The 25,005-nt window shown below is 29.1% G+C and overlaps 3 protein-coding genes across 4 annotated transcripts; 1 reads left to right on the top strand and 2 right to left on the bottom strand.

Annotated features, from left to right (window-relative positions):
• Positions 1 to 1,657: 1,657 nt before the first annotated feature.
• Positions 1,658 to 7,441, bottom strand: LOC145759289 (protein NDRG3-like). Of its 2 annotated transcripts, none has more exons than XM_082573086.1 (12): positions 7,302 to 7,441; positions 6,190 to 6,316; positions 5,917 to 6,037; positions 5,622 to 5,684; positions 5,494 to 5,554; positions 5,260 to 5,346; positions 4,348 to 4,404; positions 3,844 to 3,950; positions 3,473 to 3,635; positions 3,130 to 3,217; positions 2,818 to 2,931; positions 1,658 to 2,249 (listed from the first exon to the last, which is right to left on the bottom strand). In XM_082573086.1, the coding sequence occupies exons 1-12, from the start codon at positions 7,368 to 7,370 to the stop codon at positions 2,152 to 2,154; spliced, it is 1,155 nt and encodes a 384-aa protein (XP_082429212.1). In that variant the 5' UTR covers positions 7,371 to 7,441; the 3' UTR covers positions 1,658 to 2,151. The 2 variants fall into 2 exon arrangements, with proteins under 2 accessions (XP_082429212.1, XP_082429211.1); XM_082573085.1 differs by lacking the exon at positions 7,302 to 7,441 and adding an exon at positions 6,386 to 6,519.
• Positions 7,442 to 8,879: 1,438 nt separating this feature from the next.
• LOC145759443 (ubiquitin carboxyl-terminal hydrolase MINDY-3-like) lies at positions 8,880 to 11,872 on the top strand. Its single transcript, XM_082573280.1, has 12 exons — positions 8,880 to 9,086; positions 9,292 to 9,459; positions 9,521 to 9,631; positions 9,702 to 9,792; positions 9,900 to 10,017; positions 10,112 to 10,185; positions 10,275 to 10,354; positions 10,536 to 10,760; positions 10,883 to 10,955; positions 11,073 to 11,160; positions 11,238 to 11,312; positions 11,508 to 11,872. Exons 1-12 carry the CDS (start codon positions 8,993 to 8,995, stop codon positions 11,655 to 11,657), a joined length of 1,347 nt encoding a protein of 448 aa, XP_082429406.1. The 5' UTR covers positions 8,880 to 8,992; the 3' UTR covers positions 11,658 to 11,872.
• A 4,244-nt stretch (positions 11,873 to 16,116) lies between these two features.
• Positions 16,117 to 23,167, bottom strand: LOC145759313 (gonadotropin-releasing hormone receptor-like). Its single transcript, XM_082573118.1, has 9 exons — positions 22,973 to 23,167; positions 21,861 to 22,044; positions 20,707 to 20,813; positions 19,301 to 19,367; positions 18,989 to 19,044; positions 18,423 to 18,633; positions 17,420 to 17,592; positions 16,979 to 17,115; positions 16,117 to 16,731 (listed from the first exon to the last, which is right to left on the bottom strand). The coding sequence occupies exons 1-9, from the start codon at positions 23,108 to 23,110 to the stop codon at positions 16,515 to 16,517; spliced, it is 1,290 nt and encodes a 429-aa protein (XP_082429244.1). The 5' UTR covers positions 23,111 to 23,167; the 3' UTR covers positions 16,117 to 16,514.
• Positions 23,168 to 25,005: the final 1,838 nt, after the last annotated feature.

The following is a 25,005-nucleotide window of genomic DNA, read 5'->3' as shown; positions in this document are numbered from 1 at the left end:
TTTTTTTTTTGGCATTTTCTACAAGGGTATAATAGCCCTTGGTTTTTTTGCTAAATTTGGCCGAAAATTAAAAAAAAAACATTTTGGCATTTTTTTACAAAAAGGGCACTTACAGTCTACTATAAGCCATCCTAACGTTTTAAGTCTGTTTAAACAATTTAAAAATTATGTTTTAATCAAAAAATAAAACTTGAAAAAAAGCTACTCTCGTGCACCATCTTGCAGTAAAAAAATGACAATGAAACTAAAAAAAAGAATTTTGGACATTTTTTGTTGAATTTCTGTGACTTACATCATACATTTACCATTAATACGTTTAATTAAACACAACTTTCACAGCAATAATATTTATACAGTATTGTTTAAACTTACCGAACACGAAAATTTGTATCAAATGAAATGGGGTCAGGTTTTTTATTGTGATTTACTTCCAGGCTGATTTCCTCAAAAGCCACACCTTTCAAAATGTTCTAAAAATTAATAGAAGCAAGTTAAAATATAATGTAACTGGTACAAACCATGACAAGACTGCTTATATACATTATTAATATCTTAAAGTCACTTAAATATTTTAAGTAAAAGTTGAGAATAATATCAATAAAAATTATAAACATACGATTTAAATAACTTGAGTAAATTTTTAAATTAAAAAACTTTAATAAAATATACTTAACTTTCAAGTCAGGTTCTTTGGTTTGGTTTGCTTCCCGTCCGCCTCACAGACGTTTAGTCACATGGATACGCCTCGCGTCTATGATCATGTGTTAACGCTTCGCATCTTTGGTCACGTGTGGTCAACATTTTTATCAAATTTAAATAAATTTTAAAACTTATCCGAATAAAATATTTTTTTGAATTAAACAAGTTTAAATCTTTATATCTTTATCCTCGGGGAGGTCGAATGCTCGAAAACTGGTACAAATACACTTAGTTATAAAACTTTATCACTTTTAATTAAACTATTCTTCTTGAAATTTTAAATACAAATCTACTGTGGTGCTAAACTACGCCTTAAACAGAACGATGTTATGCGTTGAAAAATCTCGCACAGGAATTTGTAATCAACGTCCTCTCTTTACTCCTCAAGACAAAAGCTGAAGTTAAATTCGTGATTTAATATAATTTATCCTCGACGGAAAAAATTATGTGAAAAAACAACTTTATTATACTTTTGTAAGGAATAGTAAGGTGCTCCAAAAACAAGTAGGTTCTGTAATTTTTTCCAAAAAAATAGAATGTAACCAATGTTAATGTACTGATGAGGTCACGAGGCTCTGCAGGCTTAAGCCATATTCAAAACTGCTGTAAGTCTACTTTTTTAAAAGTATTTCATCATGAAGGTAAGTGAGGTCAAAACGAATAGATAAAAATGTTTAGTTTTAAGTTCCGCGTTTTGTGCAAATTGTAATAAAAGTGTCATAACTTCTACGTATATTATTAATTTGAAAAAATATTTGAAAATATGTTGTTTAAACTACTGTGCTCCAAATAGTAAAGTTAAAATTTTCTATATTTTTTCCAAAATGTACTTAACATAGTACCGCTGACGTCATGAGGGTCGGTATAACGCATATTCAAAACGCTTAAATAATCACAACACATAAACGAAATAGCATTTTTATTTGGTAGGCTTCTTCTGTAAAAAAGATTCAAATAGTTTAAAACAGCCATGTTTTTTACACATTGTAAACCCATTCTTGCAGGTGTAACAATAATAATAAAACGAAGTATAGTACAACAAATTAACTTGCAAGTAAATATAATAAGTAGTTCAAATTTAAAAATTTGTAGGCCAAGTACGGAACTTTTTTGACTTAAATCATATGAACAAATCGTTTCTATTATTTTATGCAAGCAGCTAGCTTTAAAAGCTTCCACTATAGGTATATATATGACCTCTACCAGGGTAGAAAAAGCAGAAATAAGCAAATGAACAAAACAGCAAAAACTAACACAACTCTATAACCAAACTAACAAAAATATTTTTTATTTATTTTAGTTCAATACATGGTTATACAAACTATGTACAAAGCCTATTTGAATACAGTGTTAAACAAATATTTCCTTTTTGTATTTTACAAAGGATAAAAGTTTAACCAATACCATAACATAGGCACCTTTTAAAACAAGAGACCGGTAAAAAAAGTTAATTTAGCAAACCGCGCCTTGAACCAGTTGTGCTTTGTCCCCTTGTTGTGAGTTAAAATTTTCAGGCGGATTGGTCGGGATGTTTTCATGAATAGGGGATCCTGTTTAAAAATTTTATTTAAATATTCATGATTGACTTTTTTAGATTATTTATTTTTAATAAAGTTTTATTTATAAACAATGGGTTTAACATGTGCAAGAACGATTCTAAAATTAATTGCTTACTAAATTGAATACAAAATCATTATAATATCTTAATAAAAAAAGCTCAAATCTAACGAAAACTACTTGTAAAACAACTAACGAAATGAAAAACTAAAGATCTGGTTTTAGATCTATTTACCAAGCAAAATGTAAAATGTGACTTTTATAATCTGTTGTAAGAAATACTTTCTTCACTTATGTCTTCATCAAGTGATTTTGTTACTAAACTTGTTTTACCAGCTATCTTTAACTTGGCTGTTGCAGAAAATACCATAAAATACATTATTAAAAAATTAAACTTAATATCTTCTCTTGCTTACCCTATTGACACTTTAGTATTACTTACTACTTAAATGATTACCAATTATTTCGGGTAAATATCTAACTTAATTCACTCTATGACATATAAACATGCGCACTACATTCTACCCTATTAAGCAAAGACCAAACGTCCAAAATGACTACTTTGTGCATCAGTTGATCCTCCAGATAAAGTCCGGATCCTTTTGTTGTCTCCATCTCCCGAGCTTCCAGATAGAGTCCTCGATCGAGCCAGTCTCGACATTATCACGCTAGGGACTAAAAAACAATAAAATTTTATAAACGATTCAAAAACCCAAGTAGAAATATACAAATATTGATTTAAGAATAAAAATCACGTGCAGCATTTAAAAAATAAAAATTATTCCACAATAAAAACAAGTTAAATTTTTAAATTTAACTTTAAAAATCACTAAATAACAAATGCCATAAAATAATAATAATTTTAAAACTTACTATGTCCTAGTCCTTGTAGAAAGTAAGTCAGAGCCTCTGCAACTTTGAAGATTTGCTCTTCCAGAATCATACCTCCTGCATCAGCCATCTACAATAATAAATAAAATATTGTCCAACTATATAATGAAGCTTAATGGACGATATCTATATATACATAAATGTATGTACAGACTTTTAGATTAAAAAGCAGCTCTTGTGGTGTGGTGCGCAGGTCACTAACCATGGGCAAAAATCCGACCAGCAAAATGAGCTACAATACAGACTACAAAGTAGAGACTTAATTAGTGTTAGTATATTACTAAAAATAATGCAAGACTTAAAAAATAACTTTTATCTTTTTTACTTTCAGAAAAGTGCTCTTGGTGGGGTCAAGACGAGAGTTGACCTCTACAGCTTCATCAATAAAAGGTGAAAGGTCTCCTACAAGAATAAGAGTTTGGCACGAGAGAGTTGTTTTAGTGTTTTGAGCGGGATCAAAAGATCGAATCAAGTGGATATCAGTCCGTCTGTTTGTGAAAAAATATTTTGTTAAATATTGTAAAAATAGTGAAAATTGATACAATAAAAAAGTTGTTGTGCCTGAACTAACAGAGTTTTATTTTACCCTAAAAATAACTTTATTAAATTTTTTAAGATGTATTATAACTTGTAATTTCAGCTTTTTGATTTTTTTAAAATTTTTTTTAGCTTAAATCCTTATTGTTTTGTGTTTACCTTTCATATTCTGCCATGAAAGCATGCACATTTTCCTCCTTCATAAACTGCTTGAAATGCTTGCGATGGCTCTCCAGTAAATCATTGTGGTCCAATTCCAACTCAGCCTTTAAAATTTTAGTTGCAAATATTAAATAAATTTACAAGCTTGCAAAGCATACATGTACATCTTGTAAAACACGTCAAATTTATTAAGTGAAGAATAAATAAACATAGATACTTTATATATATTTTTAGTGAGAAAATTAAGGTCTAAGCAAACCTTTTTTCACATTAGGAATATCTCATTAAATACATACTTAGTTTTACCATAACTTTGGATATACAAAAGTGTATATTAAATGTTATACAGGCATACTGGAATAAGCATTACAACTCTCCAGGGCAATTTACTTTATTAACTTCCTGTTCAGTATTCAAGGTTACACGAGTTTAATGTTATTGGAAATGGAAATATTAACTTGTTCAAGTCATAATTGAAATAAAAAATTTGTTTTCAAATACCTTTGTAAAATGGTAGTTCATAACTTGCTCCTTTATTGGGGTAGAAAAGTTGGTGATCTGCAAAAAAGCAAACAAAATGTGAAAAATGATAAAAAACATATGTTCAAAATGTGATATTAAAAGTAAATTAAGTGTTAAATAAAATATTAACTATATCAACTAGAAAATATAAGTGGGTGTGTATTGTGTACGTGAACTATACCATGTGCTACCACAATAAATTGTCAATATTTATTGTTCAGCTACTCTAAAATATCAGGATCAGACTGGTTTCTGGGAGTGTTATTAATAAAAAACCACACTGATAGAAATATTGATAAAGAATAACAAATCAGTGTGTGTTGATTTGAAATACTATTAAAATTTTTGATCGTAATTGGCCCTTTCTATTTGACTATACCACGCCTATAATCAATATTATTTTATAGCAAAGGCAGTTGGCTGTTGTTTTAATATATTAAGGGGTCTATGTCAACAACTATTAAACGATTATATTTAACATATTCTTGATAAGGTATAGTTGAATACACAACTTCATATTAATTTTATGTTAATTTTCAACTTTATCAAAACCACAAGAACCAATTTAGGAGATTACAAAGTAAAAATAGATTTATGCTAAGTTGCAAAAATTTTGAGTGATTGTGAAAAATTGTAAAATGTCAACCTTAAAAACCGTAATTGTATTAATATGACCAATTCAAGTTCTAATACCCATGTTTTCAAATTTGTGCTATTGTACAAATGATCCAATAAAATAAAACCCATAATCAACTTAACAATGCTTTTCAAACTAAATATACATATTATTTTGAACAAAAAGACGCCAGTAACAATTTGCTATAATTTACAACATTTGAATGACGTAAATACAATATTTTTTTTTAAGAAATATTGGAAAAACAAATTAACCTTCTCGCCAATCCAAGATATATTGCTCACTGTTGAAATAATTGGATTAACAACCACCAGACCTTCTACCAAACTTGGGTTCTTAAGCTGTAAATAAATACAAAAAATAATGTAAATAAATTTGCAGCAACAAAATTATAATTCAAATATTCAAAAAAGTTTATACTTATATAGAACTCTATGAGCTTATCAAAGTTATATTGTATATATAGTAATTGAATAGTTTATACATACTGCAAATCTCATGAAAACATTTGCACCAGCGCCACACCCAATACAGATTGCATTCTTGATCCTAAAAAACAAAAACAACAAATTTATATCAGCTAAAAGCAAAAAAATGCTTAGTTTTTTTAACTTACCCAAAGTGAGCAAAAATCTTTGGTACCATGTCAGAAAGATTGTCCATAGATGGATAAACAAATCTGTAAACATGTAAACATTTAGTTTTTAAAATTAACATTGACCAAACAACATTAATTATGTTTTTACAAGATAACAAATTTAAGAAACTTAGATAAGCAATGTTTTGTACGTCATAAGAATTAGGAAGTCAACATCATTAATAATTCAAAGAAAAACTTTTTTTGACTTTTATATATTAAGCAAATTTTTAAAATTTTTTATTACAAATAATTTTTAAAATACTTTTTTTACCCAGGTCTTAGTAGGTTAGCACCTTCTTGCTGACCAGGAGCATTGATATTGTAAATACAATATCTCTGAGTAATTTGACCCATTACATCACTGTTGAACCATGTCCCAAAGTTAGAGACAGCTAAAAAAAAAAGTTTGTAAAACTAAATTTAAAAACTACACAATTTTTAGGTTTTTAGTTAAGTTTCAAACCGAAAATAAACAGTAAAGTTACTGTCTTTGTAGTAAAATAGTTCTTTAGTAATTTTTTTAGTTTTGGTTGAGTCTACTTACAGTTAAGACCCACATCATGAAAAGTGACAATTGCATGAGGACTTGTCTGTTTCCCCTTCACAGCGACATGTATCTTGGTACTGTGGGTATGTCCATTCACTGTGTAGGTGCAGTCAATTGCACTATCCTAAAAAAAGTATATTTAATAACGGTTAAAAAAATAAAAACTTTTACAATTTATAAAATTTATTCTTACATCTACTAATTTAGGAATTGAATTTTTTTTATCAGAAATATTTTCTGAACTAGCTTGATTTTCTTTCATTTGGTTGTATGGAACACTCATAGTTATAATATTTAACACAATCTGTCTAAGTTTTATAAATATTTTGTAACCTAAAATTGAAGAATTTGAACATTTTTACAAGTTATTGAATATGGCAAATGCTAACAACATAAATTTGGTGCAATGCCAAACAATAACTGAAAACAGATGCTAAATAACAAACTTCACAGTTTTGTTTTTTCCTAATATTGATTAAAAAGTGGCCTGTGCCCTTCAATGTAATCTTATTAAAAAGACAAACGTCAGAATATTTTAAATCACATTAGCTTAAAAACATGTTAGTTCCACTTGAACAAAATTCTAAATTTACCCACAAAATTGAGTTAACTTTTTGTAGTAAATAAATTTAAATACTTCATAGATACTTTGCTAAAACAATTTAAAAAATATATACCTACACAAATTTAAGGTTTTCATATTTTTAATACCTATTAAAACGCGAATGTGCAAACATAATATTCAGAACATTTAACCAACTCATAACTTCCTTTAAGAAGAAAGACAATGGGTAGGTGGGATTGAATCATAGGGCAACAAACTTGCAAAAAGTTTTCGCTAACGGCATGGGTTTGTATTCATTTAAGTTTATTCAATACTTTAAGTAAATGGCGAGTAATTTTAGAGTGCAGTGACAAAAACTTATCAATTTTTCAAAAAATGTTTAATTATTTAAGGAAAGCTTTAATGATATATGATTATATACCTATATATCTAAATATAAAGCCTAATAAATTTTTAATAACTTGAATTAAATGGGATTTAGAAGGTATTTGTAGAACATTAATAATTTAATTAAAACAACTGTAAAATAATAATGATATGTTACCTCAGTATCTCCATGGTTTCTTTCTAAAAGAGGTCTATCAGCTGTAATGTTCACTTCTTGAAGCTCCATCTTTAACTTTCTGCTGAAATTTCTTCAACGAACAAGACAATTTAGTTATAAAATACTTTTTAGTTTAATAAAATGCTGTAAAGCATAACAATATAAAATAATAATAAACTTTATTAGTTTAAGCTAAAACAATAAATACAGTCCGCCAATCCTAAATTAAAATGGTATGCGCCTACGTATTTGTCGTGCTGCCCTATTGGAACTGAACTGTTAAGTACGCTTGCCAAAAACTAATATTCATTTCAAAATACTAATATTAGCTGCAATCAGACATACATTATAATGTGTCAATGTTATGCTATGTCTGTTTGTAAACATGCACTTTGTAGGTCTGACTAGGTTACATCTGTACGCAGTTTGTTTAGAAGCAGAATTTTTCTGACACCACAAATGTTGCAAAACACAAAATTTCTAAAAATAATTTGCAATTTTTTTAGGACGATAAACCTTTGGTCTTTTAAAATTAGGGTAAGCAGTTTTGCTAGGTTATCCTTATTTGGTTGCAGACTGCTATTGGGTTTTTCTTGCAATATAAATCAACTTATCAAAGAATCAAATTGCATGCTTTATACTAGCAAGAGCTAGTAAACAACGCAATCCAGCGATTGGTCGAGAATAATTATTATCGTAAATACGCACACACGTGCTCATTACGTCACGCGCTTAACTTAACTTGTTATGTTATGGATGGTTACATTTACGTTTTACACTCCCTGACATTAAGTTACTAACAAAAGACTACTGCCTGCTAATTTAATATGCTTAGTTAAATAATAAGAAACTTCCTGACGTTTGTAAAAGTTTTCTAATGTTGCCTTATTTAAATATTGACAAATTTAACTCACATATTAAATCTGTGCTATAACTAAATATTGCTAAATATTTAACGCTTTTGTCATTGCTCGATCGAGTTATTAAGCACACGAACATTGCCATCTGTTGGTATATATTGACCTAATATCGACTATTTTATACAAGATTGTGATTGTGTTTGCGCACGATTGCGTGATTAATCCAATAATTGTGGTTAACTGGCTTCGAATAAACATAATAAAAACCTAGTATATATCATAGGTTATATATACATTAAGATTTTAAACTTTAAAAGTCGAATGACCGAGTTAACTAATTGAATTAATTAACCGTGCCGACCTTTCAATTATGCGTTAATGGAATTAATGTCAATGCACGTTAATCTTTATAGAAATTTAAAATTTGCTCTTATATTTTAAAAAATATATAGACTGCGTCCTTGTTAACATTTGATCTACATCTACAACCCTGTAAAAAGCAATATACATTTTAGTTTGACTTTGATGTATACCGTACAACCACGATTATCTCTAACAAAAATTGTAACTATATCTTGTAAGTAGTTATGTCCTATTAAGGTTAATGATTAACTATTTATGTATAGTCAATCCTACCATACGCCCCTACTCTAGTTCGTAGTATACACTGAATAAATTATTAATTGTTTGAGGATAACCACACATAAAAATCAAATATTTTAAATTTAAATAGTTACAGCGCCAATTGTGTTATAAGAATCGGGTGAACCCCCCGATTTTTGGAAAAATTGTTAAATTATTTTGCAATTTTCATAAAAATGACCAAATAACATGCCTAAGTTAAAAGAAAAGGACGCAATTACACTAAGTAGGTTGGTATGGGGCGACGATGTCTCAGAACAAGTTTTTAGTCGTTGGTGTCAAGGTAAAATTATACCGAAAAATTTAAAATTAAAGAAAATTTGACTTTTAAATAATTTTATGATGTTGTTAAAATTGTTATTTTCAAGTACACAGCTTAAAATATAATGCATTTATGACTTATAATTCTGTATAAAATGTTTTAAAAATTTGTGTTAAAAAATTTTGTAAACAAAAAATTTTAAATTTCCATCTACATTTTTTTAAAGGGTTTAGTTGGAGTAAAGATGAAAGTTGTGCACTTGTCCAACATTATGGAGGACCTTGTGCTGTTATTGGTCCTGTCCAAGCTTATTTCTTAAAAAATATTTTGTTTAAAACAAGAAAAAATGAAGAATTACCAGAACCAACTAATAAAAATTTCCAGACAATAACAGGTTTTTTTTTTTTTTTTTAATAAAATTTAACAAGAAAAATATTTAAATTTTTATTTTCTAGATGTGGAAAAAAAGAAAATTTTTATTCAAACTCTGATGGAAATATTAATAATGGCAAATCCATTAAAATGGATTTTATTTGAGGTTATTGATCCAGTTAAATCTACTGCAGGTTTAATTTTAAATTTAAAATATTATTGAAACATTATTTTTATATTTTAATGTTCGATTTTTATTTTTAGGAACTTCTCATGTTCAAAATTTAGAAAATAATGCACTTCAGTCTAATGTTTTAGAAAAACCTTCGTTTAAAGATTTTCACTGTAACTTAAGGTAATATTTTAAAATAAACAGCATCATCTAGACATAAATCTGTATATACCATCTTTAAAATAAATTAGTATTAATGACTTATACAGCATTTTATTATTTATCGCTAGTTATGTTGAATGTTTACATGAAGAAGAATTATTTGAAGCACTTAATGAAAATATCACAAAATATCAATCTTCAACTAGTGGAGTATTACTATTCCTATATTCAGTTATTTTATCTAAGGTATTTCTAAAACATGGTATTTCCTACTACCTTCATTTTTAAACCGTTTTTGACAAATAAGTTTTACTAAATTTCTTTATTATTTAATTTCAAGGAAATTGAAAGTATTTTAAATGAAATGGATAATCCAGAACTGCCTCTAATAGATTCTACATACGGCCATGCTAGGTAAGCTACTATAATAAATACTGTACCTAATCTTATATTAACTTAGAGTAACACAGGCTTTTTATTCTAACTTGCTTCTTTTTTTGCAGTCAAAATCTTACTAATTTATTGTTGGCTGGTGAAGCTGTTTCAAATGTATTTGATGGAGATTGCGATATTGGTGGTCTAAGTAAGCTTAACATGCTTTTACGATCTGCTAAACTATATTACTACTATGCCTAAAACAAAGCGCTATAGTTTTATTTCATATATTACCAAGTTTATCTTTAGCAATTTTAACCTAAAATCCTATACTTATAGTTAAACTGAACAGTTTTGTTATTTAATATTAAACTAGTCTTTGCCTTTAGAACTTAAAGGAATATCTAATCCTTGCCCTATTGGTTTTCTAACACTATTGGAAAAACTTCGTTACTGTACTGTTGGTGACAGGCTTAAAAAACCTTTATATCCAATATGGCTGCTTGGAAGCGAAACTCATTTATCTGTTGTGTTTTCTGTTGAACCTGCACTTGTCAGTCCTGAAACTATATTGGAAAAAGCTCATAAAATATTCGATAAATATGACCCAGAAGGTGAATTTAAAATTTTTAATTAACAAGTTACAGCTTATATTATGTTTATTTGCGAGCACTATTATTTAAATGCTTACTTATAGAAAACTAATTCATTTATTAATCCTTGCTTGTTTTTTTAGATGGTGGTTTTGTATCTTGTGCAGTGTTAGAAAATATTTTAAACGAATTAGAATTAGTTTGTGAACCTGAATAGTAAGTCAACCGGTGTTTATGTTTAAACAACTAGCTTCATTTAATCTATACACTTAAATTACCTGTATACATATTACTATATAGTCGCTGACTTTAACATTAAGTTTATATTTTTAGTGTTAAAATAATGTGCGAAAATCTAGATCCAGAGGAGTTAGGAATTATTGTTCGCTCAAAATTTTTCAACGAGTTTTTCTCTGAGGAGGTAAGCTGACATTTTATATTCTATTTAAATAATTTTTTTTTGAAACTTTAAATCTGTATTTGTTTTATTTTTGGCAGACTCAAACTAACCTTCCCGAATCTTTTGAAATATTTCATTATAATGGCCTTTCTCAATCATCAACAGATAAATGTGTAAGTTAAAATTATTTGTTGCTGTTGTTGCTGTTATGGCCCTAAATTGAAATCCATACCAATTTATTAATACCCAAATAAATGTTTTTTCTCTACTTTTGTTAAGTTATAATACTTGTCAGACTTAAGCTTAGAACAATCAAATAGTTAAGTACTTTAATTGACTTATGATATTTTAATTAAACTTTTTTCTAGGTTCGTTTTCGTAAAGGAATCGCACGCGAAGTAGACTGGCAAGAAAATACAAGCAAAGCTTCTGACTCAGCCATCGAGACTTGTTTAAAATTAAGGTGGCCAGGGCTCTGGGTCACATGGGAAGAGGGGGGAGCCCCCTCACTTAATTAGGGGTCAATTTATAAAAGTTCATATAGAAAAGTGTTCTCGTATTTCGTAAAAAAATTTGTGTTTAAAATATAAGAAATATCTTTCTAAATAGCTCTTGTTCCTTATATGGTGCTTTGCTTTTATATTAGTATAGAGTCTCTAACACTTTTAATTTATGAAAATTCTTGCCTATACAGATATTGTAATATTCGTTTTAAATTGTCGATAATAATCAAAAGTGCATGTTGAGATCTGTGTGAATATTATTTTTCTGTTGATATATTAATGTAATAAAACACTTAGTTTATTTATTCAACTTTTTTTCAATTAGCTTATTTGTAATTTAGTATTTACATAGTTAATAGGTAGCTTTGCCCTACAAAACCTTTAGTGTTAACTTATATAATAATTTGTTATATTTCTATATTCCCGGGCTTTTCTTTCTTTTTGAAAATGTTGCCCATAATGTCAGGACAAATATAATTACCACTACACCAAGAGCAAAGTAAATGAGCTTATCCACAATTGCCTCTAACACCCAGAACACTTTCTTTTCCACTATAAGCCTGTAACTTACCATAAGGGTTCTGTTTACAAAACAACTAAAATATCCCTCACTCTCCATCTAAATAAAATTTAGTATAAAGTCTTTATTACTTGATTTAAACTAAAAGAATAAAAAAACTAAAATGTTATATAAATTCAATATAAAAATTTAAATAAAACTGGAATAATGAAGGACTAAACTTTTACTAATTTTTTTCTTTGTAAATATATTACAACTTTATTTATAATGTAACTTCAATCTCTTAAATTTGTGTATATTGACATGTAATTTTCAGTCCTTACTGTAAGACATACTAACCTTAACTTCATTTAAATGTAAGGTATCATTTGTATCTATAAGACTTGCAAATAACGGAAATTTTCCTTCCTTAACTTTGCGCCTCAGCAAAATTTCTATGGTACCATCTAACCCATCATACTGCCAGTTTACAGGTTTAAATAAGTTGCCACCAATACAATCGAGCACTAACTTATCACCGTTATATTTTTTAATTATTTCTCTAACAACTGGAGGTGGCATAGATGGCATTTCACCTTTTTGAAGTAAAATTAACAGTTCTAATACATCTCTACTAATATACTATATATGCAACAAGTTGATATGTAAATGACATATTATAATATTTGTAAACTAAAAAATTTATAAACAATATGATTTATCATTACATAATTTATATACAATAAAGAGTGCTTATATTTACTTTGACTATGCAACCTTTTCTATACACTTGAAATAAAATAAGAATAAAAACTTACCTGGGACTGCTTCGACAAATGTGTAATCATTATCGTCCACAACACATCTTGATTGACAGTTCTTCACAGCAACAATATCTTTGTACATTGCTAATCTTTGTCTTTTGTCTTCAGGTAGTTCTACAGAACGGCATGGAAGCATATGAGTTGATTTTGGTGGGTGAATTGTGTAACAAAATCCTAGGTAAAAAAGACAATGCATGAAAATTTAATACCTCCAAAAATAAAGTTGTTTAGAAGGTTGCAACATGCTTAATACTTTGAAATGTCTCCTAAAATTAAAAATTGATTTAATTTACTTTAGCAAACAATAAATCACTTGCCGTATTTTCTTTGCTCTCCTATAAGAATTCCACATCTATCACAATCTTGCCATTTAGACCAGCGCCAAACTATCTCATTACCATCATGGACTCCTTCCTCATAAGGAATTTGTACATCGGCAGTTTCAGTGAAAATTAAAAACAAATCTGCTGGGTTGACCACATTAAGAATATAAAGCAACGTTTCACGCTGGGTCTGCAGAGCATTAGATCGGTTTTGGACTCTAAACACATTAGATATCTTAAATTTATGTTATAATATATTATGTATATTTTAACTTACCCTAGGATATACAGTTCATTACATTTATACGCCCCAGCATCACTTGGTTCAATGTCTAAAATTCTAAACTTCGTTGTTTTTTTATGCTTTTGTCCTAAATGGGTGTTGTCAATTAAACCGGTTCTTCCCTAAAAAAAACTTGAATTACCAAAAAAATGTCACAAAATTTATCAAGACATTGGCTAGACTGACACAAACTTAATAAAATGTTTTGGTAAATTTTATTTAAACAAGCTTACAGTTAAGTTTGCAATTCTTTTAGATTTACATCCACAAATTCCAATTTCCACTCCTTGATTTCGACATTTGTATGTTCCTGATGGAGCATTGGCATGCTAAATATTTAATAAAAAAATTAATTTAAAATTACAAACAAGTACTAATGAAGTTGGCTGGGTGACCATGTCATAATATACTTTAATATCTTTGTGTGAACATTAATATTTATTGCATGTTTTAAATCATTTAATTGATTTAGTTATTTTTTTGTGATGCATTAATGAATATCTTACTATTACTTTTATCAATGTAAGAAAAACCTGAATAAAAAAATGATTAAAAGTCGACGCAACTTTGTAATTACAAACTTCATAAACTTCACCTTAGCTTTGCATTCCCTCTCCCTCAAAGTCAGTTCCCCACATTCACAATCTGACCATGAACTCCATTCACTCCATCTTCCTTCCAAGGTTGTTTTACCACATGGACAAATACGTGTATTTGGTGGAAGATTAGACGAACTTCTTGTCTGTTTAGCTTTTAGTTGTGAGCCATCCACATTATACTGAATACCACACCAACAGTTGTGAACTTGGTATAAAGGACTTGTGATGCAAGTGTGATGTTCTATACCTAATAAAATAACATTTTCAGTATCAAATCACAAGTTTTTACACATATATGCATATCTAAAATATTTAATTTTAAGATATCCAAGCATACTTAAAATTTTTGAATAGATATTTAGTATCTAATTTTATAACATATTTTATTTTAAAGTCTTACCCATAAAAAGGAATGGAAAATGGCAAGGTTCCATCCCAACCCCACCTACAACTTTAGTGTAAAGGGGAATTCCGGGCAGGGGTGCTGCACAGGGGCAATAACCCCAGTTATTTTGCCCCAATTGGGAAGCTGTTGAACACCTGTAATATATTAATAAACTGTTAGAAAATTGCATTTTTTTAAAACACAATTTATTAAATGCTAAAATGAAACAAATAAAGGCATATTTAATACAAAACAAACAGTATATATGTTATACAGCACATATTATTTTAACTTACGGTAATAAAACACAATTAAAACTTACCAACAACCAGAACTACCACCACCTCCCATACCACCACTTTGACAAGTAAATTTTCTTTCAAGTACATAGGTAGTTTTATCTCTATATTCAAAAGGAAACACACAGGCCTTGCCTGTTGTCGTTAAAATTTTGTCAAAAGTGTTATCAATCTATATTGAAAAAAAATTTTGTTAGATATTTATTTATTCTTAAAAAAAGGTTGACTCAACAACCTAAACATAGAGTAACAACCATAACCCTGACCCAGTCCCGAGTTGCCTTTAAACTTAAACCTCATGAAGTGAAACCAAGTGTTCTGACCACCTACTTTCAGTGCTTTACCTATAAAATTTCAAGTGTAGCACTTCTACATAATCCTTTTAAATAGCTTTTAACTTACTTTGTGAATAGCATGCATTGCTATAACAGACCAGTCATCAGTTTCACGGTGGTTTAGCTTTGAAATAGAAATTACTGTTTGTGAAATCAAGTCAACGGGCGTTCGTTGACGAAAATTAAATGGAACAACTGCTTCTTTTGCTTGTGAACAAAAGAAATCGACTTGTGGGTTTCTTTGAAACGTATCAATATATGTTACTTCAAATAGGGATGCATTTACATGTGATTTCAGGTAAGTAAAAGCAATTAATAACATTAAAAATCGCGACATTTTTATTTTACAAAATAGCTATATTGCTTCATAACATAAATGTCCTAAACCCATCTAAATTTTACTAAATTAAAAAAATATATATACAAGTTAGTTAATTAAAGCTAGCTAAACAACCGGCAGCGTGGTGTAGTGGTAAGAACACTTGCTACACCACTAACGAGGTCGTGGGTTCAATCCCCACTGCTCTCATGCTGTAGCGCCCTTGGGTAAGGCGCAATAAACAATGAACTCCTGCTGAGCCAGCATTTAATCAGCAGCATAATTACTGGCAATTATAATCTATATAATATCCCAAATTGCCACAGGCAACTCGAGACTGGGTCGGAGTAACTGATGTTACTATATGTTAAGTCGCGCATTCGACTTTCCCACATCAAGGATAGATATATATACAAATAATAAATAAAAATAATAAACCTTATTTTCTAATGTACAAGGAGAAATTTGCTATTCAAACTAGAAAAATTCGGTTTAAAACTGATTTTACTATTTAAATTTTCGCGCACGTGTGTTTGTATTAAAATAAAACTGATGACTGTAAATTTAAAGGGCAACAAAACTCGTAACTATTTTAATGTCATGGCACAAAAATAACGTTTTAATATGTTTAGTATCGTTATTTAATTTCGTAAAAAATGGTAAGTTTTGCGAATAAATAAATATAACAAGAAAAAGTAAAAAAGTGTCAACCGTAAGTACAAAAAATGGCTAAGTTTATATCATTTAACCTGACAATCATGTACATCAAACAATACAAATGTAGTATAAAAATGACCAAATTATTAACGTACTAATGTACAACACTCGAGAATGTGAAATATTGATTAAAGTTTATAATTTTACAGTTTGAGGCTTTTGAAGATGAGTTATAAATGTATTTGCATCCTTTCGCCCATTGGAACGTTCCTCTGAACATTCTTTTCTTTAGTACGCGTCTTATGAGTAGTACGTTGAAATTACAAAATATATATATTTCTAAAACGTTTCAAAGAGAAGATTCGGAATTTAATAAACTTGTCATCTGAGAGTTTTTTAAACAACCGTTTCCGTTTGGTGTTAGCGGAGATCTTAATACAGAATGTTGTGGAGGAGCTAGTCTTCCGTTTTTCTGAAAAGTTCCAGGCGAGAAATGAACTTGAGTAATTCCAGTAGCGTAACTGTTACTGAATGAACTTCTAGATACTGCGCTCATTTTTCTTGGTCTTTAGTAAAAAAATATTTTATTTAAAACGTTGAAAACAATGTGAAAGCCACTACCAACAAATGGTTTTTAAAACGTTTGCATTAAAGTATTTCTACAAATCTTAAAAGCATTTTACTGTTTATAAGCAATACATTTTAATAAAAAGTTGCCTTTAAAGATTAAATGTAAGCCTAAACAACGATTCACTTACAATCAGTGTAGTTTATGATTTAATTAACCGATACAAAAACAAAATATTCACTTACCCATGCTTTAAAAAGCTGGTGTGGAAGCAATCAAAAGTCGTGTAAAACTTTGTTCTTATTTCTTTCATAAATATTCCAAACACAATTGGATGTAATACTGGGTTTAAATACATGGCAATGTACATTGCTGCATCAATCTAAATAAATGAATATTTATTAATTCAAAGAAAACTTATTCAACAAATTTTTTTCCACACTCCTTGAACAATTTTTATTCTTTAATATTTTGGCCTAACTATAGAAATGGTTATTTATTAAAAGATAATGTGCCCAAAAGTTATATTGTCTATTTTACCAGTTTATAATTTTATTAAAATATAATTTACAAACAATTTTCTTTCTTAAAAATGGGAATCAATTACTCAGTTCGTAGTTGGACATAATATAACCCTTAGTTATCAACAATTTATAAATAAAAGGTTTCTAAGATCTGTTATTTACCCCAGCAGGTGGTGCATGCATGTGATGGGTAAACCAATCATAAATTCCCTTCCCATAATAAGGACCCCAACATACAAGAAAACTTAAAGTAATAAGAGTTCGCATCAGAATTGTTCTTTTCTTTGCCTTCTGGATTGATGCAGTATTCACACTGTTTCTTCGTCCCATTAAAGCTGTAGAAGTAAGTTGAGTTTTTACTTTATTGATTTAATATTTTAAGCATTGTCAAAACCAATTCTGTGACCTACTTATGAGCTAATGATAACAGGGTCGCTATTTTAAACAAACAGTCCAGAAGTTTTATTAAATTGGTGGTTATGTAAGGACTAAAACTTATCGATTTCCAATCGATAAAACAATATTTTTATCCTATCGTAAAACTTATATAAGGCTTTTTCTAGCAATTGTTTTTAAAAAAAATCCGTTAATCTTTTATAGGGAAGCAAATAATAGAAAATATTATTGTTTTTATAAATTAACCTTTAAATGCATGAATTAAAATGCCTAATATTGATTTTTTTAGGTAAATTAAACTGGTGTGGTCTTTTCTCTTTAAAATTTCAATAACCGCACGAAAACAAGTTTAAAAGGTTACGCAACTTTTTAATCGTGCGTCAGAATATTTTAATTAAATAGTTGCTTAAAAATATAATAAATTTTTTTTGAAGTTTATGAATCAGCCGATCGGAAAAAAAAAGTTTTGAATAAATATGTCGGTCAAGCTTGTCAGTTTTCATTTAAATCTTATCTGTATAATTTGACAGTTCGATAAACAACAGCATTAACGTTTTGACATAACAAAATTGTTATCACCTAACTATCAAGTTAATGTAAAGGCAAACAAGGCATATATATAAATATAAATATGTCTAGTGTGGTGGCTCAAAGCAAGCTGTGGTTACTTTTTTTAAGAAAAAGAACGCATTGTAATATAAGCTTAGTACAGAGCAGAAGCATGCATGTTGTATTACAAAAAAAAGAAGTAAAATAATGATTTTATTACCTCGATCTCTTTCTTTCATATTCGAAATCTCGCAAACTATAAGTGAATAGGAGACCAAAGTGCTGACCAGTGGTGCAAGGAAGCTCATACACATTGTGAAAAAGTAGTAAGGTGGCAGCAAGGAGCGATCCGAGACCACGTTGAAATCAACGCACTGATATATTGGAATTCCCTCACAAGTTGGAATAGCCTCAACGGAGAATATAATGCCCTAAAAAATTAACAATTGATATAGAAATAGTTTTCAAATATTTCCAAAATCACTTACCAAAAAAGTGCATTTTTAATGGCATGCCTTATACCCTTTATATTTTCACATTAATTCAATTTAAAAAAAATTTTAATTTACAAATAAAAGTATTTTTACATTTCTAAATCAATTTCGAAACACAAATAAACAAAGAGATTGTTAACAGACCAAATGTAACCTTAATCCCTTAAAAAAATAATGCTTTTATTATTTTAACTTTTCTGATATTATTATTAGCTTTTTTGGACAACGTTAAGTATTTGCAAGTGCAAACTTAGTTTATTAATATAAACATATTAAATTTGATGTAACTTACCGCTGGTAGACAGCATATTAGGCTTCCTGTCCATGCTGCAGCTACCATTACAATGCCTGAAAATAAATATTTTTTATAACTTTTTATGAAGTAACCAGCCAAAAAAGATTAAATAGAAAGAGGCAAGTAAAATGGAAGTATATGGAAAAAAATGTATAAAACGAAAAAAAATTAGAGATAGAAATAATTTGAACGGGTTTTATAAAAACGAATTTTTAATAGATATATTTAAAAGGGATTTTTCTAAAACGGAAACAAATGGAACGGAATAAATTATACCAAAGGCAATCAACACAACAAACTGCAGCCTACCTCTTCTTCGTTGACTTTCACTTGGAAGTGGTGAAAGAATCCCTGTAACTCTATCAACTCCTATCACCTAAAAACAAGAGCAATTTAACCTTAAGAATGTTGTCTGTTAATGATTATATGCTGAAATAAAACCTTATGTTTACAGTAGCTATATAGAGGCATGCATGTTATTTAAAGGTTAAAAATGCCATCGCTATGGGTGTTAAACTCAACCTAAGAAACCGAAAACTTGTTTTAGGCAACAGAAACGACAATGACAAATTAACATCAGTTTCTCCCAAGCGTTCAAACGATATTATCTGCATTAAATATAACACTTGTCAGCGCCTGATGCGTTAAAATATGATCGTGACAATTTTTCTTGGAGTAAGCGACCGTATATGGATGTCAAAATCGGTGATTTGGTTCTTAAGTAAAGCTATCGTGACAGAATAGATTAATTATTTTTGGCGTAAATAGCCATTAAGAATCTCGGTCTAAGTATTTATTGACAAAACTAAACGCCGCACTGAAGAAGTAGAACCCATATATCGTGTTGTAATAGCCTGAAGGATTACTAAAATGTGGTCAAAAATAATCGTTTTTATTGCATTTTGTTCTTAAACTAATTTTACTCTTGTATATTAATTATAAAAAATAAGTAAAATTATAATAAATTTTCAGATTATTGAAAATCACAATATAAGGTTCATCTGGAGTTATTTTTCTTGTTAATTTTTGAGTAAACAGCTAGTTGCTCTCTGTTTTTAAATTGTTAACCGTTGTTAATTACTACAATCCCCATAAAAAATCGTTAAATCCACTTTGAAAGTGATTTATGGTCTTGTTATCATATTCCACTTTGTAAACAAATTTTGTATTTTAATAGACTTGATCAAGCAATTTTGGTAAAACAGAAGCTTATATTATATTAACCAAACCACCAATTCTCCTACCCATAATTGTAAACTATTTATAATGTAGTTTACGCTTTACAACAGCAGATAAGACATTACCGCTAATATAATTTTCGTGTTTGTATGTTTCCTGGCTAAGATTGATGCAAGTGTTTAAACACATCAAAGACAAAGTCTTGACATCTCTATTTCAACGTTAGGGTTAAGAGAATAACAAACGCTTAACTATCAACTCAAAAAGTGCCGGTATGAAGCTTTTTAACACGAATAAGGGTAATTTTGTCAATGATGATTGATTACTTTTTAATAAAATCGATGTACTTATAAAAAAATTGCTTGGTGATAACTAACAGAGAAAGGTGAAATACATGGAATGCGAATTTAACTCGGCATTGAGTTCAGTTAATTACCAAGTTATGACACTTAACTAATCCTGATCTACTTGTCGATAAGTTCAAGCAGGTATATACTTATTAATAGAATAAAATTAACACAATAACAACATCTTACCACGACCATAAATGAGCTCGCGTACATTCCAAATTGCTTCATCATTTGGCAAATTCTACACATAGCATCACCTGCTAGCCATTCCATTGTTGTGTTCCAAATTGCATCTAAATTTAGCAAGTATTAAAATACACTTATTGTTAATACTCTAACAGAATATTTTGTAATTAAAAGATTCATTAACTAAAAACAGTAACTAAGAGGTCATAGGCAAATCCGCAGTACACACTTAAGCTTATAGTACTTTTGAATTCCAAATTTAGTTATTTAAATAATATTATTAAAATGTTTGTTTAAATTTTTTAAAACGCCATTTTTAAGGAATTTTGAATTATAGAAATTTTACCGAGATTTCAGATAGTTTACGATAAATATCAATAATAACAAAACGCCACGCCAATGAGAAAATATCTATTTTGTTAACTATCTAATTAGACCACATGGTTTTTATAGACTTTATCTTGATTTAAAGTAATTATCAATAAGTTATTGTATAGAGAAAATCAATTTCAAAAATAAATAAATTTTATGAAAATGTCAATAATTTTCAACGTCACTTGAATATAAATAATTCTCCAATTACCTGTTTATAAATTAAAATACTATAAGGCACAACTGTAAATATTTATTAAGCTATTCCCAGAAATTACTATGTTATAAAAATAAAATATATTTGTGTATTGAGTTATTGATTTTCCATTTATGGTTTACGCATTTACTAAAAATAAAAGGTCTAAGTCAATATAAACATAGACAAGGCTGCGTTAACGACACCAAAACGACCTACGTAATGGTAGTTAAAATAATGTTATCCTATGTAAATTGTAATATAATTTAAGTAAACGATTTATTGGAAATGTTATTTAGTCTGTTTAGCATAAGAACAAGACGTGATGTCTGGGAGTATTAAAATGTACGCGGCGGTTGTATAAACATGTAAAGGTACACGTGTTTAAGCAACATTTCAATTAACATGAACGTCACTTTTAAATGCTGCTTTTTATATGCAAATTTAACGTTAAAGTTTCTAAAATAAACTAAACAAAAAATCCTTATGCACCAGCATTGCAATGTTGTTCTTGTAGAAATAAATGACATGCTTTTATATAAAATCAAACTTAAATACAAATAAATCCAACAACGGGATACCTTACCTGATGGCATTACAAACAAGGTGTAAATCAAATCACTGAGCGCCAAGTGAAACATGATAAAGTGACGACTTCTGGTGTCCTTTAATGACCAAATCACAAACGAGTTACCAGCCATGCTCATTGCGAACAAAAACCACGTGATCAAGACCCTCACCAAGTGAAGAGTATCGAACTTCAACCATTTCTGAAAAAAGAAAAAAAAAATTATTAATCTTTTATTATTATTTTGCAAATAGCTGACTTTAAAGCCTTAACACAGAGTAACATTTGTCACTCATGCCAACCTTAAATCTTCTTTACATGTAATATTTCCAGTTTGTTACCCTGTCGATCGATTTTTTGACAGTTAACCCTGACATTGAAAAATTGCTAATCAAACCCAAAACCTCATGTGGTGATATCTGGCTTGTAACCATACCACTGCACCAGGCCGTGAGTTTATTGCTATATTAGTACAACACAAAGTAGCGTATTATTTTCTGTGTATAGTTTAAACAAGACGGCCACTTTAAACCTCGGAAACAAATTAAAACCTGCCGCCGAACCACTGATGTCAATCAAAAAAAAAAACTGCGATTAACAAAAGACGCATGCTTAGCTCTTCCATGAACGCACGGCACTACGATTTTCATATCTTATATAACTGATTTAGTGTTGAACAAATTGCCGCAGAATATGATATATTCTAAAGCTGAATATGTTTAAAAGGGTATTGTAATAGAAACTGAAATATTGGTAGGAATGCAAAGTTTATACATTTTCATTTATTTTAAGTCCTTACATATCTTGTAATTCCAATTATGCTTCGTCAGTAACAAAATACGAGCTTTATTGTTACAGTACCGATAATATTTTGTCCAAATATTGTTGTTTTGCCCTTGATAGCTTACCCGAGGCTGGGATTAAACTCGAAATCATAACATCACAAATCGGTCACGACAAATACGAAACTAATTACAAAATGTTATTTTCGTTTTAAATGTTTAGAAATATGCGAAGTATAAACAAGTGAATATTAAAGATATTTGACAGCCCATATATGCATAACAGCATGCATTTATGTTTATCACATTTCCAAATAATTTCAAAGTTTATTAAGATATAAATCTTACCTCTATAATATAATCATGGGACTGACAATCTGGATAAAATGTTTCATTGTTCAATGTTGTATTCATAACAGCTGTGATGGCAGCCATCGTTGGAGAATATGTTTCTTGTAACGTGGTTAAGGTTGAATCTGATTCCATGACGGAATAGTAAACGAATTTTGATTTATTTTTACAATTTTTTTAAATTTTAAAAGTTCCTACTATCTGTAAAAAGAAACATTAATGTCAATGTCATTTCGTATATAAAACCTTGGTTACACATTATAGGTAATTACGTACAACATTTAAAACTTTAACTTAGTCGATTTAAATTTATAAAACCCGATGTAGATTTGTAATTAATAGAATAATGTAATTTTGTAAATACTTTCTCTACATTAATCGCAAATTTTCTTTGATTATACTAAGCATAGTTATTAAGGTAGTTTAAATATGTGTTTTAAAAATATATAAAGATAAGGTCAATAGTACATAGTGTTCTTAAAATATTAAAAAAACTGCATTCAAAATATGCGCTTGGTTAAAATTTTACAACAACCCCCGCAGGTGAGAACCTGTCAAAATATAATTCGCTTATTCCGGTTAACTTTGATGAAAGTCTACATTTTTAATTTTTCAAAAACACTTCAAACCTTTGACCTTACTTTTACACTTTGCTTTAACACTTTAATGTAAACAAAAGCAATCGTCAATCTGATTATAAACATTCGTTGAATTTCTATCCAAGGTTTGGCAATCATTTAAGCATTTACCTTCATATTTCTTTAATTCCTTACCACGTATTATTATTATACCTTCTAATTTTTCCACTTGCCTACGCTTGGATTTAAAAAAATTAATATCTGCATAATCCCTTTGTAAGTAGACGTATAATATTAATAACTGAAGCAAGTAGATGAGCTAAAATAAGTCGGTTCAAACAATAATGATATGATTGCCTTCTTTGCTGTCTTGCTATACAATCTATTAAACATAACCGCCTTCTACTTACAGTAATTATAACACCTCGTGTCCTAAAATAGAATTGATGTCAAAATAAATCCGATTGTCTTCGCCTTTAACTCATGTATCGTGCAAAGCTAATCCTGCTATATGTACAATTACTTTTGCATAGCATTAAAACTCTCCTGCACTAAGATTAGGCAATAAATACGTCATTTTTAATTTGCAGAACCCGGGCAATAATTACATGCGCCTTTTATAAGTAAAGCAGGGCTTATAATGAGCGTCTTAATTAAGATGATTGCACCTGTAGTTCTTGCAAATTGTCTGCTTATAGCTATTCGTGTCATTGTAATATTATCAGAATAAGGACAAAAGCGTTACAAATTTATGCATTTAAAATTTATGCAAAACTAAAATAGTAAGTCAGTATATTTCAACCCCTTTAAATGTAATGTAAATGTATTATTTATTTAAAATATTAAAAACCTGATAAACATCTGGGTTCAAATTTTCTAATACATTGCATATGACGAAACATTTCAGAGCTGCATTTAAATCAATGTTATTCTAACTCGTTGTAAATTTAGTTTCGACCATCAAGTAGTTATAACATTAAGGAGGTGAAGATCTAATACTCGAAACATCAAGTGTCGGGTTAATAGAGATGTACTTTATCATAACATCATTTAAATAACTGGTCGCGTGCGCTATAATTGAGGCCAAATGCAAAAAATATAAAAACAAATTATCAAAATTACTGGAAATTCCTGAAGCACGTGCTCGAGCTAATTTTTATGCTCATTTATATTTTATGTTAATTGGTTAAAAGTAATTTATGAATGTGTCACAATACACTTCTCGCAGGTTTATAAAAACAACATAAATATTGCATACATTCATAAACTTTTAAAGTGTGGTTAGCAATTGATTTTAGGCCAGCTTTATATAAGCATGTTGGTGAAATTGGTTTACGGCCATTTTGTCTGTCAATTTTTCTTATTTTTATCCGCCCAAAAATGCCAAGTTTATGGTCTAAACATAAGTTAACGAAACATTCCAATACTCCGACTCTGTCCCGAGTTTTAAAT

The sequence above is a fragment of the Corella eumyota genome, chromosome 7 (genome assembly GCF_963082875.1).
Source record: "Corella eumyota chromosome 7, kaCorEumy4.1, whole genome shotgun sequence".
Classification (NCBI taxonomy): Eukaryota; Metazoa; Chordata; class Ascidiacea; order Phlebobranchia; family Corellidae; genus Corella; species Corella eumyota.
Note: the sequence above shows the minus strand (reverse complement) of the source record. Positions and strands in the feature narration are given on the sequence as shown.

Coding starts and splice junctions, on each gene's coding strand:
- LOC145759289 (XM_082573085.1), bottom strand. CDS start 6,475: ATGAGTGTTCCATACAACCAAATGAAAGAAAATCAAGCTAGTTCAGAA. Junction 5,555..5,621: donor AAGATTTTTGCTCACTTTGG/GTAAGTTAAAAA, acceptor TTTGTTTTTTAG/GATCAAGAATGCAATCTGTA. Junction 3,951..4,347: donor TGAACTACCATTTTACAAAG/GTATTTGAAAAC, acceptor AAAATTTTAAAG/GCTGAGTTGGAATTGGACCA.
- LOC145759443 (XM_082573280.1), top strand. CDS start 8,993: ATGCCTAAGTTAAAAGAAAAGGACGCAATTACACTAAGTAGGTTGGTA. Junction 9,460..9,520: donor AAATTTCCAGACAATAACAG/GTTTTTTTTTTT, acceptor TTTATTTTCTAG/ATGTGGAAAAAAAGAAAATT. Junction 10,186..10,274: donor TCTACATACGGCCATGCTAG/GTAAGCTACTAT, acceptor CTTTTTTTGCAG/TCAAAATCTTACTAATTTAT.
- LOC145759313 (XM_082573118.1), bottom strand. CDS start 23,110: ATGGAATCAGATTCAACCTTAACCACGTTACAAGAAACATATTCTCCA. Junction 20,814..21,860: donor CTTGTTTGTAATGCCATCAG/GTAAGGTATCCC, acceptor TGCTAAATTTAG/ATGCAATTTGGAACACAACA. Junction 19,045..19,300: donor TGAAAGTCAACGAAGAAGAG/GTAGGCTGCAGT, acceptor ATTTATTTTCAG/GCATTGTAATGGTAGCTGCA.